At 52.3% G+C, this 14,160-nt stretch overlaps 1 protein-coding gene across 2 annotated transcripts; it reads right to left on the bottom strand.

The window, feature by feature from the left end:
- Window positions 1-276: 276 nt before the first annotated feature.
- On the bottom strand, window positions 277-12,504 carry ANKK1 (ankyrin repeat and kinase domain containing 1). 2 transcript variants are annotated; one of them, XM_033121374.1, is made up of 8 exons: window positions 12,242-12,504; window positions 6,885-7,179; window positions 5,576-5,727; window positions 5,299-5,348; window positions 4,525-4,647; window positions 3,757-3,875; window positions 3,085-3,121; window positions 277-2,228 (listed from the first exon to the last, which is right to left on the bottom strand). In XM_033121374.1, the coding sequence occupies exons 1-8, from the start codon at window positions 12,421-12,423 to the stop codon at window positions 925-927; spliced, it is 2,262 nt and encodes a 753-aa protein (XP_032977265.1). In that variant the 5' UTR covers window positions 12,424-12,504; the 3' UTR covers window positions 277-924. The 2 variants fall into 2 exon arrangements, with proteins under 2 accessions (XP_032977265.1, XP_032977264.1); XM_033121373.1 differs by having other exon boundaries at window positions 4,525-4,680; window positions 12,242-12,423.
- Window positions 12,505-14,160: the final 1,656 nt, after the last annotated feature.

Here is a 14,160-nt window from a genome sequence, read left to right as displayed (position 1 = left end):
TGAGAGCACCACATGGAGCCCAGATAACCCTCTTCACTGTCTCCACCCCATCCTACTGCCCACCTCTGCCTTCGCTTCCTTATCCTGTGAGCGCACACGTGTACCTCTCTGTCTCTGTCTCTCTCTCTCACACACACACACACCCCCCGCACCACACTAACATTATTGGCCCCTATATATAACTCAGCCCCAAAGGCCAGTCTATGTCTGGAGGGGAGACTCAAATCCATAGCTTTATTGACTTCAGAGTTTGAAACGTGGCCATGTAACTGGACATAGCAAAGGGTGGGGCAGGGAGACCAGGGACCACGTCCCACATAGGATCACTCGTAGGATCACCCTTCCTTCAGCCCCAGAGACTATGTGGGAGACCCAGGCACAGGGACCAGGGCCACCAGGAAGGTGTGGTCAGTATAGCAACAGGAGGCTGGCTGGGGCTTTAAATGGTAAGTAGAATTTCCTTTGAACGTTTAGCTCCTGCCCCTTGCACAAAGCACAGGTGGCTGGCTCTCCCCGCCCTGCCCAGGTAAGGGGCCAAGTCACACAGACCTGAGCTGGGAGGGAGTACTTCTGTCTCCTCCATGCCTCCCTTTGTCTACAGAGAAGGTTCCTTGGATACAAGGGCCCCTGTTGGCCCAAGCACAAGTGGCAGGAGTCTTGGGAATGAAGAGGGAATTCACTTTGGGGGCTTGAGTCCAGCTACAGGAAGAGAAGGCCAGGGATCTGCCAGAGACATTCTTGGAGGAGGTGCTTTCCAAGCCAGACCTCAGTGTACCTCTCCCCGTCCTCCTCACCCAGGGGACCAGCTTCCTGTTTCCTCTCAAGGTCGAAGGGGCTAGTGGCAAGTACAGGGAAGGGGCTGCCAGAAGCCCAGCTTCACTTCCACCAACCCCTTTTCCTTATGGTAAGGAGACCCCAGGTTGTCTACACTTCCGTCTGGTCTCCAGGCTTAGCACTGCCGGGAACTGCCAGCGAGGGCTCCTTGCCCTCTAGGAAGGCCACGATGCTCTGCTTTTGGCTCCGAAGGGCCAGCTGCAGGGGTGTACAGCCCACCCCATCCTGGATGTCCAGCCGGGCACCGGCTTTGACCAGCGCTTTGAGGATGGCCACGTTGCCCTTGAGGGCTGCCAGGTGGGCAGGTGTCCAGCCCATCTTGTTGCGGACATGGACGTCTGCGCCGTGCTCCAGGAGGCTGATGACACTCAGGAAAGCACCCCTCTGCACCGCCAGGTGGAGGGGTGTCCAGCCTGAGTGCTCGGCAGCATTGGTGTCAGCCCCACACTGCAGCAGTGCTGCCACCACCACCTCCTCCCCATGGCGGGCAGCCAGGTGCAAGGGGGTCCAGCTCATGCCTCCGGGAGCCCCTACGTCTGCGTGGCTCTCAGCCAGCAAGTGGATAATCTCCAGGTGGCCCTTGTAGACTGCTAGATGCAGGGGTGTCCAGCCCTGCTGGGTTGGCAGCTCGAGGCTGGCCCCATACCTGAGCAGCATCTTGCAGATAAGGTACCTGCCCCAGGCAGCTGCGGTGTGCAGTGGGCTGTAGCCATTCTGATCAACGGCATCAGGGTCTGCCCCACTCTTCAGCAGGTGCTGGACGGCCCTCACTTTGCCTCGCTCCACCGCCAGGTACAGTGGTGTCCTCAGGTTTCTCTGTTGAGAATCTAGCTCCGCCCCTTGGCCTGTCAGCAGCTTGACCAAGCTGACGTGGCCAAAGTAGGCGGCCACGTGGAGAGGGGTCTTGCCCTCAGCCTCACGCAGGTTGGGGTCAGCTTGACGGGAGACCAGAAGCCGTGCCACATTCTCAAAGTTGTTCTGCGCAGCCAGGTGGAGTGGGGTCCACCCCTCGTGCTCCTGGGCATCCACACGGGCCCCGTGGTCCAGGAGGAGGCGGGCGGTGCGGTCGTCCCCATTCTGAGCTGCAAAGTGCAGTGGGGCCCAGCCATCCTCGTCCGCCAGGTTGGCATCGGCGCCGTGCTCCAGGAGCAGGGTGCAGAGGTCGAGCTGCTGGTCCTGGGCGGCGATGAGGAGGGCTGTGTAGCCGCAGGCTGTTTGGCAGTCCACATCGACCTCGTGGGCCAGCAGCAGCCTCACCTGCTCCACGCTGCCCTGCGCCACCAGGAAGTGCAGTGGGGTGACCTTGTTCTCGTACATGCGCAGCTCCTCATCGCTCGGGACCAGGCTTGCACTGTCTGAGAGCTGCAGAGCCCCCTTTAAGTAGTCTCCTGAATCTGCTGGGAGAGAGATGGGGCTGAAAAAAGGACCTCTGACCTGTCTGCAGGTCATGGTGGCCCTCCCCCTGCCTCCTGGAAGTACCATCCAGGAACAGAGACTACAGAAGTGTCTTTGCTGAAAGCACAGATCTCTCTGCAGGACCCACCGTCCCAGAGAACTGAGCGGGCAGTCGTTCTTCCCACAAGCACCCACCCTTAACATCACGTGAGCTTAGCCAACTCTCTGCCTCTTTGAACTTCCAGGTCTTAATCCGTAAATGGGACAAAAACAATGTCCACCTCACACTACCACTCGGAGGACAAATTATGTAGGAAGACCTTTCAGAGGAGTACTTGGCACAAAGTAAGTAAATGAAAGCTGAAAATGAATTTGTGGAGGAGCTCTAAGCCCTGAACTCCTCCTGAGACCCACTTCTTCCTGCTCTACTCAGAGGTGTATTAGAAGTAAAAGGAACAGTTTCCAAAACAAGCAAAAACATCACTGCCAGGTCACCTCCTCCCACTAGAGATTCTGATTTAATTAGTCCAGGGGAGCCCCAGCAACAGTATTTTTTTCATTCCCCAAGTAATTCTAATGTGCAGCCAGGTGAAAACCAATGCCCTACCTGCGAGGGCAGGAAGGGGGGAAGCTGGCCTTGCAAGAGCACAGACCTGAAGGGAAAGCAGAGCCAGGACCCCCAAGGGCATGGGCATTTCTGGAACATGGAGCTGGGTGCCAGGAAAGGGACACACCAGCTCCTGATTTGTGGCAGGCCTGGGGACAAGGGTGGGGGCCTGGGGAAAAGGTATGATTTGATTCTACTTCCTGTTCCATTGTGAATATCTGGTTCCAGCTGTGGCACTCTGGACTCACCGCTGTCTCTTAGCTCTTGGTTGACCTCCTCACTGACCTGGGGGTGGGGAACCAGAAGACACAGGGGTGAATCAGGAGGGACAGTTCTGGCATGTGCCGTCCTCCACACCTTCCCTTTCTTCAGCGCTCTCCATCACTGTTAGGATTCGCTTCCCAGCTGTCCTAGGAGACCCTCTTCTATGCCATTCCTACCACCAGCTACATCTAAAGGAAAACGCTGAGCAAGGGAGACTCTGCCAGAAAGTGGTAGCCCAGGGCCTTGACTTACCCTTGGGCTGCATGGAAAGCAGGGTGGCTCTGTGGGTTCAGCCAAGAGCTCCGCACTAACCCATGGCTGGTTCCCACGTTAGGGGATGGACAGGATGGCAGAATAATGGCACTGATGCCCATGGTGTGGAAGCCTGGGAGCACTGTCTCCCTCTGCAGGACAGGCTCTGCTTCATCCCACATATTTAAGAGAAGGAATGTCCTTCTCAGAGGCCTAGCCACGGCCACCACTAGCCCTTAGAACACCTTTGTGCAAATTAGGAAAAGGTGTCCCAGTGGGCAGCCTGGCTTGGCCAGCAGAATGTGGCTGGCTCCCGGTCCCCACAGAACCCCTCCGCCACGTGGCCTTGAGGAGGCCATACCTGTGCATGCCTCCTGAGACCATACCCAGCATGCCACACTCACCTCCGGGGGCCGGTGCAGGGATGGTTTGCAGGACACCTTCCTGGCCAGGGCCTCACTCTCAGGGTCTGCCACAGGACTCTGGAGCAGAGACAGCAGCATGTCTGTCTCAACTGCTATGTCTGCTCCACGAAGGAGAGAGAGGAAAAGAAGCAACAGGCTGGCCAGCAGTCCCTCCCCCATTTTAGATACCCTACAATTCCTGTGTCCCCCCCCCGACCCCGAAATTTATTCCTGGGCTCACACACATCCATACATGTGTACCAGGAGGCAGGAAAGATGGGTCCCAGCCTTGGCTCAATGGGGCCACATGTAGCAAGTCATGGACCCTCTGAGGGTCAGTCCTTTTCCCTAAAATGGAGGGAAGGACTAGGTGATCTCTGAGATGCTCACACTTACACATATATGCCTGTTTTCATAGTCCCCGAAAGAGTGGGTAACCCCAGGGTCCATCCATGCCTGTGATCTCAAGGTCTGGGACCATTTTACAGATGAGGACAGTGTAGTAACTGGAGAATTCAGCAAAAGCAGAACCAGGTCCAGCTGCCTTCCAGCAACAAGGGCTTGGACTCACCTTCCACAGGGGCATATATCAACCCCCAGAGGCCAGACCACTGCAGTCTTCAGCCGTCCCTGCCCCCACGGCCACCCTGCCTCAGTGCCATGCAGGTCTCTCTCTGCAGAGCCCTTCCATCACCTCCTCTCCTGGCCCCTTCACACCTGGCCCCGCCTCACGCCCCAGTCCCTGGGCGGGTCAGGCTGGAGGAGGACCTGGAAAACAGGGCCTCTTCTTGGGGTCCTGGTCCCAACAGCGCCTCATCAGGTCCACCATGTGCTGGGCCTCGCCTGGCCACTCATCTGAGACGGACTGCAGGGAGGGCCTCATGCCTGTACCTACTCGGATGATGATGGTTATCATGTTGAGGCCTGCAAGAGGAAGTCCAGGCTGAGCGGGTGCTGGGAGGTTGCAGTGGGGTGGGGAGGAGCAGAGAGGCTGGCCAGGAGGCAGGGGCTCGGAGGATCTGCAGCGGGGGCTCCATAAATGCTGGGGGAGTAAACAGCTAGATTGCAGGCCCACCTGAGGCTCTGATTTGAGCAACTGAGTCTCGGGTACAGCTCCGGCCGCTTCCCAGGCCAAGACCAGAAATGACCCTACTTTGCAGACCTTTGCTATCCAAAGACAGCAGGACTGACCAACAGGCCTCGTTATGGACTTGACTTTCAACTTTGTTGGGTTATCCCAGTTTCCTGACAGTCTATGGACCTGGCATTCTAGATGGCAGGGGTGGGGGTGGGAGATGCAGGAAGAAGAATATTGAAAGCAGAGGAATTAGAGCCAGAGAGCCTAGTCTCAGCTGACGTTTGCCCTGCATTTTACTACAAAGTGAGCTTTAGAAAGAAGGGGGAGTAAGGAAGGCGGCTGTGATGGGAACCCCTGAAGAGAAGATGGTTCCCCCCAATACAAACCTGCCACTTGTCTTGCCCCCTCCGCCCTCCCACAGCCCCTTCCGGGACCCCATCTGAGGGACTGCCGCGGTCCGCTACCTGAGTACGGTTTCTTCTGAATGAGGATTTCCCAGATGACAATCCCGAAGCTGCAGATGGGGAAAAGTGTTCCCTGAGTGACTTTCTCAGATATCCCGGGTCCCCCGATCAGGGGGGTCCCACAGACCGCACAATTCCAGGCAAAGCCTCTCCAGCCGGAGTCCCCCTCCATACCTCCTCCCTGTCCTGCCCTGCCTTTTGAGCCATGGGGTCCAGGCAGGGTGGTGACAAGAAGCTGCCTCCTGGGTACGGGGATGGAGCCCAGCCTCCCTCTCACCTGTATACATCGTATTTGGGCCCGGGGGCCTTGTTACTCTCCAGGAACATCTCAGGGGGGATGTAGCTGAGGGTGCCTCGCAGAGCCGACCTCTCGATATACTGCATCCGGGTTGACCGTTCCATCCACTTGGACAGGCCAAAGTCTGAAATCTGGGAGGAAGCCAGAGGTGGGGACCGGCAGCAACAGTCTTCCTCCCAGGAAACTGCCTTGGTTTGCCACCCCTTTCCACTTCAGTATAGTGGTTAAGAGCCTGGGCTCTCTCCCAGCTCTACCATGCACGACCTGTATGATTTTGGATAAGTTACTTATCATCTCAGAGCCTCAGTTTCCACATCTATAAAACTGAACTAATATGAGTACTTGACTCATAGTGCTATTGTGAGCATTAAGTGAGTGATATGCAAAAGTCCCTTACGACAACATCTGGCACACAGCAAGTACTTGGCAGGTGTTGCCTTTATCCAGAGGGACGATGGCTACCGTTGCTATCTTTGGTGAGCTTCTGTTCTTCCCACCTGCACCGGCCCTGAAGCATTTATACCATAGATACTTATCCCTGCTCTACTTCCATCCATTGATTCATTCATACACCAATTGCCCCATTCACTGAGTGCCAACTAGGCTGGGTACTGAGGATCAGGCAGCAGACAGAAAAGATGACATCCTCCTCCCCGCCATGCACATTAGCATCCTAAGTGCTTATTCAGATGTGGGTGTAGTCACTAATGACATAGTTTCACATATGCCTATATACTTACAACTGGGGTTAGCAATGTAAAGCGATGTGAAGGGTAAAACGAGGGTGTGCAACAGGGGCCTGTGGGGTGGATCAGAGAAAACCTCCCTGAGGAGGTGATGTTGAAGCTAAGAGCTGAAAGATGAGTAGGTCTTTGCTAGAAAAAGAAGGGGTGGGGGTGTTCCTGGCAGCGGGAACAGAATATGCAAAAGTCCTGGGGCAGAAAAAAAAGTGTGGCATGTTTTAGGCACTGAAATAAATGACCTTTCTTAGGGATCATCTCACTTGTATACGTGCCCGCCTGAAGCAAAGAAGAGGAGGGTTAGGCATGAATCGACCCCCTTAGAAGTGGAAGGCTGAGGGCAAAAGAGGTTATTGCAGGCATCCTAATACCCAGCTTCACGCATCAAACTTCACTGCTGTTCTACCTGTTTTAGGTGTGACCCCTTCCTTCAGTATTTGTCCATGAAGGGAGCTGCTTAAAACTCTTGACAGGCTCAAGATATTCCTGCTCACCCGGAGGAGACCCCAAAGTGAAAAGGGGGCGGCGAGGTTGACCAGGGCCCTCACCTTGACATGCATGTTGCCGTCCAGGAGGATGTTGCCTGGCTTGAGGTCCAGGTGGAGCAGAAGTGGCGTAATGCTGTGGAGGAAGTTCATGGCCAGGCTGGTCTCATGGATGATTCGGAACTTGAGATGCCAGCAGAGGCTGTGGGTGGGCAGCATCTTCTCCAGGGAGCCATTGGCCATGAACTCCATCACAATGCCCAGGGGCTGCCTGCACACCCCATAGATGGACACGATGTGCTGGAACTTGACCTTCTCCATTTTGGTTGCTTCTTCAATGAGGCAATGCACATCGGAGCTATGGGGGCGGGAGTGAGAGATGGGAGGCGGTGACCGGTAATTACAGGAGCCACTAGCAGAACGCACAAATTAGGCTTGATGCCAGACTGTGGGGACCCTCGGGAGCTCACAAGGCAGTAGGGGAGAAAAGACAGACATGAAAGGGGGCCCAGCAGGATGTACAGATTAGGGTCCAGGTGGCCAGCTGCAACAAGACAGGGAGGAAAGGAGTTTGCAAATTTAGGAGCAAGTCCATTGCATAGAAGCGGCCACAAAAAGCCTGCCATTTATTCTGACCGTTTGGCTATATGTTTATCACCACAGTGGACTGCTCGCCCCTAGGAGACCGATATCATGCCTCTTGTTACTGTATTAACATATCACTTATTGCCATTTGCTTATGAAAATAATACATATACCTTGTAGAAAAATCTAGGGAATACAGAGAGCTATAAAGAAGAAAATTAAATTGTCAGTAATGTAATCTTCTGGAGGTGGCCTCTTAATATTTTAGTATATTCTTTTACAATACATTGCCAAGGTATCTGCTTCTCTTTCGCCCTCCGGTTCACGCCTTCCTCCTTCCTCTCCCTTTCCATCACGCAGTGTGGGCTGTTCTGTGGGGTCTTTCCCGGTTAGTATAGCCTGAGCACTTCCTTGCATTGCTACTCGCCTGAACCCAGGACTGTAATAACTACAAGGTATTGCATTTTATGGATGAACTATAATTATTCATCTTGCTGCTCCCCACAGCACAATACATCTTTGTTGAATCGAGCAGAAGTCAAGACTTAAGGGGAAGCTTTGCAAAATAAGCATTTGCAAACCCTCTTCCTCTTTTCACTGTATGTGCCCAGAGAACAGTAAATATGCAAATTGTTACAGAGTGTTTGGGGATTGTGGGATGAGGATTAGGGAGAAATGACATTTTTAAAAGCACAGTATTTGCAAAGCTATGTTGGCACTGCAGTCAGAAGCTGCTAGAAACGTGCTCACAGGGCCTCCCTGGGAAGCCAGCCAGACACTCCTGACCTCCAAGAAAAGCCACCTGCTCCCCTTTTCATCTGGGCAGGTTGGCTAGTCCAGGTTCTCTTCTCTACTTCTCCACTATTCCAGAGAGCTCCCCTCCACCTCTGCAAAATGTTTTGTATGTCTCTTTGTGTCCTTTTGACTTCACAGTAACTAGACATTTGTCATGAAGTGGAAATAAAACAAGGGATCTGAGGGCACTTTGCCCTGATTTGAAATCCCAGTTTACCACTTATTCTTTGTATGACCTTTGGCAAGTAAACTCCCTGGGCCTCAGTTTCTTAACTGTAAAATGGAAACACTAGTACTTACACAATTCCATAGCGTTTGCTACGCCTGTTCTCTCTCTCTCTTTTCCTCATCTCCCACTACCAGCTTTCATCAAGTTTCTGGTCTCAGTACTTCACTGAACAGCTGTTGCTATGGTTACCAACAACCCCCATGTCGTTCTAGCCTATGAACAATTTTCAGTTCTCGGTTTACGGGTCATATCGCTCACTCTTTTTTTCCTCAAAATATTCACATACCTCAGCTATGTGCCAACATTCTCCAGGATTTCTCCCCCTCTCTTCCTAGTCACTTCCTCTGTGTTTCCTGTGCAGGCTCCTCTTCTGTCACACAGTCGCAGGCCCTCTCTGTTCATCTTCTCACTCTATCGTCTACACTCTGTCTCTAGGCAATCTCAGCATCTCCAACTGGGTATGTGACACTTAACGTGTGTAAAGCTGAACTCTTGATCCTCCTCTGAAAACTGCTCCCCCCTCAGCTTTCCTCCTCTCGTCCTCCTCGTCCTCGAAGGTCCTGATGTCATCCCTGAATCCTCTCTCCCTCTCCTTCCCACAGCCCAGTCCCTCAGCACATCCTGTCAGCTCTACCTTTAACATATACCAAGAATCTGACCACTTCTCACCACCTCTACTCGTTGGCATCTTGGCCCAAGCCTCCTACTTGGCTCCTTTGCTTCTCTCCCTTGCCCTCCCCCATCTATTCTCAACCCAGCAGCCAGATTAATATTTTTAAAATGTCAGTCAGAGTATGTCACTGCTCTGCTCAGGACCTTCCAGTGGCTCTCTTCTCAGTCACAGGAAAAGCCAAAGTTCTTATTAGTTTGGTGCAAAGTAACTGCGGTTTAACAGGTTAAAAATAATTGCAAGAACCGCAATTACTTTTGCACCAACCCAGTACAATGGCCTGCAAAGCCCTACCTGATCTGCCCCTCGGCATAGCTCCATGATTTCACCTCCTACTATCACTCCTGCCCTGACTCTGTCCTTGCTCAACTGGCCTCTGGCTGCTCCCCTATCATGTCAAGCATGTTCCCACCTCAGGACCTTTGCACTTGCTGTTCCCTCGTCCAGAACACTCCTCCCTAAGAGCCACCTGGCTTGCTCTTTCTTTGCTTAAATTTCTACTCAAATGGTACCTAATTAGCAAGGATTTCAAATCTATATAAAATAGCAACCTTACCCCAACTTTAGTAATCCTTAAACCCTCATACAGATGGCCAACAAATTAATATTTCTAGATCAAATGTGTTCTTGGAAGATCAGAGTACTCAACTCTCCTTAGGTATTTTAATCAAGAAAACAGCAGATAGTTGTAAGCACTATAGATAAATTTATTTATTTACTTATTTATTGTCTGTCTCCATTAGATTATAAACTCCACAAAGGAAAAGGCTGTTTTGTTCACTTCCTGCTTAGAATGAATGAATTAACATTATCCATGCCCTAGCTTCAATTACATATAACAAATGACTCACAAATTTTAATATCATTAGCTCAGTCCTTTACTCTGAAGTCTACATGATAATTCTTTTCAACATGTACAGAACTGAACTCGTGATCTTTCTCTCCAAAGCTGGACCTCTTTTCATGTTCCATTTATTAATTGTCAACAATAGCATTCAACAAGTATTTATTGAACACCAACTACATGCCAGACACTGGGGCTAGAGCTGTGAACAAAATAGACAAAGACTCTGCTCTCACAGAGTAGACATTCCAGTGGACCCTAGCTCCTTTGGGCAAGACAGACATACAGTTGACCTTGACAGTCTCCTCCTCATTGTGACCCCCACAGCCAATTCAGCAACAACTTGGATTTTTACCTCCTAATTATTGTGCTATCTATTCGTTTTCCTCCATCACTCACACACCAGTCAAGGACTCTGATTGTCTTTGGTTTGAATGATGATGACAGTCTCCTAACTGAGGCAGAATCCACTCTACTCTTCCAATGCATTCTCCACACTGCAATTCTGATCACGTTCTATCTGTCACCACCTCCTCTCCACATGATTGCAAACCCCTCAGAGCTTTCTACTGCTCCCTCTCACTCAACTCCAGCTACAACAGCCTTTTCCCCATCCTTTAGTAAGCCCCACCTGCCAAAACCCCTTGCACATTCTGTCGCCTCTTACTGGAAAGTTTTCTCCTCTTCACCTGCTTAACTCATACTCATCCTTCACATTTCAGCTCAAGTGTAACTTCCTCAGGAAAGCCTTTTCTGATCTCAGTCAAGCTCTATTAATAAGCTCTCATAGAACCATAAATCTCTATGTTCTTGTAATACTTCTCGCAGTAACACACATTTACATATGGGTTAGCTGATTAATGTTTTTCTTCCCCAAGCTGTAAGCTTCAGGAGAACAGGGCCGTATCTGTTGCATTTGTCATTATAAATCAGGGTCTAGCATAACACGTGACACATAGAAGGGCAATAAGCATTTGTCAATGAATGAGGATGAATGAATGAGGAAATGGAAGGAGGATCCAGTGAAGTGATACATGTAAAACTCACAGTGTAGTACTCCACACATAGCAGGCATTAATTCCCATTAAATCCCTTAGCCCTTTCCACACAGGGCGTTTCCAGGACTTAGGAAGTGAAAATGGCAGAAGTTACTGTAAATGTCTAACAGTGTATTCTTGTCAATGCCATCTGTTTCCTTTTGTGCTTTACTTGCAAGGCTGTAGTTGATTTGAACAAGTTCTAGCATAATCTGTCTCTACTCTAAAGCCAACTGGAGGGTGTTGAGAGAGGAAGATGGTGAGTCTGGCGCTATCTCACTTTGCCCTTATTCATGAATCAGGTGGGGGTCTGGGAGTTAGAGAAGAGACTGGCTTGAGTGTGTCCTGAGGCTGGACCTGAGGCAGCCTCAGAGAACACGACAAAGAACATCCAAATAAGATGTCAACAGGAGTTGTTCCCTCCCAGGTCCTCTATTTGAAGTCCCATGAGCCTTAGGAGGAGGACGTGGTTATCATGCTCAAGCTTCACACCCCAAGTGTCTCCTTCATGGCAGCACAGGCCAGTACCAGCAAATCCTGTGGGAATGAGACTGGAGTCCATTTCAAAGGGAAGCCAGAGACAGTAGGAAACAGGTTCACATGTTGCGAGTGGGGGAGGCGTCGGAGCCAAAACAAGGACAGAGACTGTAGCATTCCAGGCTTGACCTCCCAGGGGGCCTATGCGCGAGCCAGCAAGTGGCAAGGACAGGATCTAAGGCCAGCGGGCTGGGCAGTGTCCATCCCCTAGGCCTCCTCCAGCCTGCACTGCCTGGGCAGGGGCCACCTCAGAGGGCCATGGGGAGGAAGACTGGCTCCCGACAGGCCATGAAGCATCACTGAGCCAAGTGCCACAAGCTTTCAGCCAGCCCAGCCCTGCCTGCCCTGAGAGTTTGGGGGTGGTTATGAGGGTGGCAGAGGGCCACCAAGAGCAGTCATTACCACCCTGACACCCAGAAGGAAGGAGGTACTGGAAAGAAAGAGGTAGGACCAGTTTGGGAGGTCAAATGGCACAAAGCTGTCTTGGAGAGTAGTTCCTGCTCAGCTGTGACCTCTGTGGATTCTACAAACAGGTACAGGTGTGTCAGCTGCATTTCAGGTACAGAAACAGACATGCTCACTCGGGGAACTCAGGCCACTTGGGTAAAGTTTAGTAATGCTGAGGGGACAATCCTCAGTCTCAACCTCGAGGGTGCCCTCTCTCAGAAGCTCCCTGCACTCAATCTCTCATCTGTAAAAGGAGGGGGCGGGGCCGGCAGGTACCTGGTGGCGTCTGGCAGGAGGCAGGGGGAGCACTTGATGGCGTACTCGGTCCGCCAACGCTTGTGCCGCGCCTGAAATACCTGGCCGAAGCCGCCGCTGGCCACTAGGCGCCAGTCGCCCTCGAAGTCATCGCGGGTGAAGACGGTAAGGCTGCCCAGTCGCTGCTCCACGTCCATGGCCATGGGTCGCAAGGCCCAGCCCGGCGCAGCCCGGCCCACAGCCCCTACAGGCCCCCTGCTCTCCAGGAGCTGCTGGCACTTCCTGCTGTTCAGGTCCCAGGAGGGTGGGGATGGGGAGGAGAGCCGGCTTTCCCGCCTCCTGCCTCCTGCGTGAGGAGGAGCCTCGCCTGACTGCGAGGGCGGGCGGGGAGGGGGAAGGGGGGAGGTGACCCAAACCTGAACCCCGAGGCCCCTGGCAATGATGGGGGTACTGGGGCCTGGAAAGAGGGTAAGTCGCTCCCAAGCACTCACAAGAGCCCCCATTCTAGCTCCAGCACCCTTCCTCAGTCTCAGCCTGTGATTTTGTCCCCCTGCCCTCATCCTTTGAGCTGGGGGTGGTGCTGGGAGCAGAAGGTGTCCTGAAGTTGGAAGCAGGAGTCTGGCAGAGAAGTTGGCCCCATTTGATTTATACCCAACTGTAAGGGGAAGTCGATTTATTTATTCATGCAACTCATGAGTACAGAGTTTCTCAAGGGTTCAGGACTGTGCTAGGGGTCTCTGCTGTTGAGTGTGGGGGCCTGTCCCCTTCCCCTTCGCAAATATGAAGTAAAAAAAGTTGCCGTGGGGATTTTCTGGGCTAAGTCTGTTGACCTGACTGACGTGATGCTTCTTTGTTGTTGTTGGGTTTTGTCTGTTTGTCAAGCGGTCTCGGTGTACGAAAAGTCACCAAGGACAGGGCAGCAGGACAGTGGGGTGACAGGCTGGGCACCTGTCTGCAGGGAGCTCCCCTCCTGGGCCTGCCCTCAGCCCCAGCCTCAGAGGGATCAGTGTCGGTCTGGGGTTGACCCTGTGGAGGTGTTCTCCTTGGCTGGTTAGGATGGCTTGTTGCCAGGGACCAGAGACGAGGCTCAGGGAACAGCTGGAGCATGACTTCTACCAGACTCCCAGAGAACGTGTTGGCGTGATCGGTGAGCAGAGACGCCAGGTAGAAGCTGGAGTACTTGCTCGTTCCATAACAATGTACATGCTACCTCCAAGATGAATTCTGGCAAGCAGAGGAAGGACAGGAGACTGGCTCAGAGACAGTTGTCAAATGGGCCAAAGCATTCACTTTGTCCCCAAATCAGTAGCTACTTTGCCTACTGTACGTACTTCACAGATGTGATCTTGTTTAAATCCATGGCAGTGTTATGAGGTCAACAGCTCCCTATTGACAGATAAGGGAACTGGGCTTAAAAACAGTAAGTAGCGAATGGCCACATAGCTAGTAAGTGGTAGCTGAGATTCTACCCCAGGTCTGTTTGGTTACTATAGAAAGGGTTAGGCATAGAGGAGTAAAGGGTAGCCTTTTAAGAATATGGGGTGAGGGGGAGAACAGAGAATAGAATCATGCTCCCTGAAAGAGGGTGGAGGTGATGGAATCTGAATCAGAAGCAGGAGACATACCCCAAAGACAGTGTCAGAAGGAGCCCCCTGGCTTGCTTTGGCTACAGCAAGGCAGGGCACGACAAAACCTATTGCTCCTGGAGCAAGCCTGCCTGTCCGGACAGATCTTACCCCGCCCTCAAAGGAAACTTGGAAGATGGTCGCTGTCAGCGAGATCTGCTGGGTGGGTGAGAATGGACATGGGGAGGGTGAACGCTACCAGGGGGGAGTGAGAGCAGACGGGGCCCGGGTGTGTGGCTATTGGCCCACCCATTGAAACAGACAAGCTACGGCTTCAAGCAACCCTGAGGCTTCTGAAGAATCTGGCAAAATAGA

The sequence above is a fragment of the Rhinolophus ferrumequinum genome, chromosome 11 (assembly GCF_004115265.2).
Source record: "Rhinolophus ferrumequinum isolate MPI-CBG mRhiFer1 chromosome 11, mRhiFer1_v1.p, whole genome shotgun sequence".
NCBI lineage: Eukaryota > Metazoa > Chordata > Mammalia > Chiroptera > Rhinolophidae > Rhinolophus > Rhinolophus ferrumequinum.
Note: the sequence above shows the minus strand (reverse complement) of the source record. Positions and strands in the feature narration are given on the sequence as shown.

Excerpts from the sequence above, each read along its gene's own strand:
- ANKK1 (XM_033121373.1), bottom strand. The coding sequence starts at position 12,423 with ATGGCCATGGACGTGGAGCAGCGACTGGGCAGCCTTACCGTCTTCACC. Across the intron at positions 5,728-6,884 it reads ACGGCAACATGCATGTCAAG|ATTTCAGACTTTGGCCTGTC; the intron begins GTGAGGGCCCTG and ends GCTTCCTCCCAG. Across the intron at positions 4,681-5,298 it reads TCAGAAGAAACCGTACTCAG|GCCTCAACATGATAACCATC; the intron begins GTAGCGGACCGC and ends TTCCTCTTGCAG.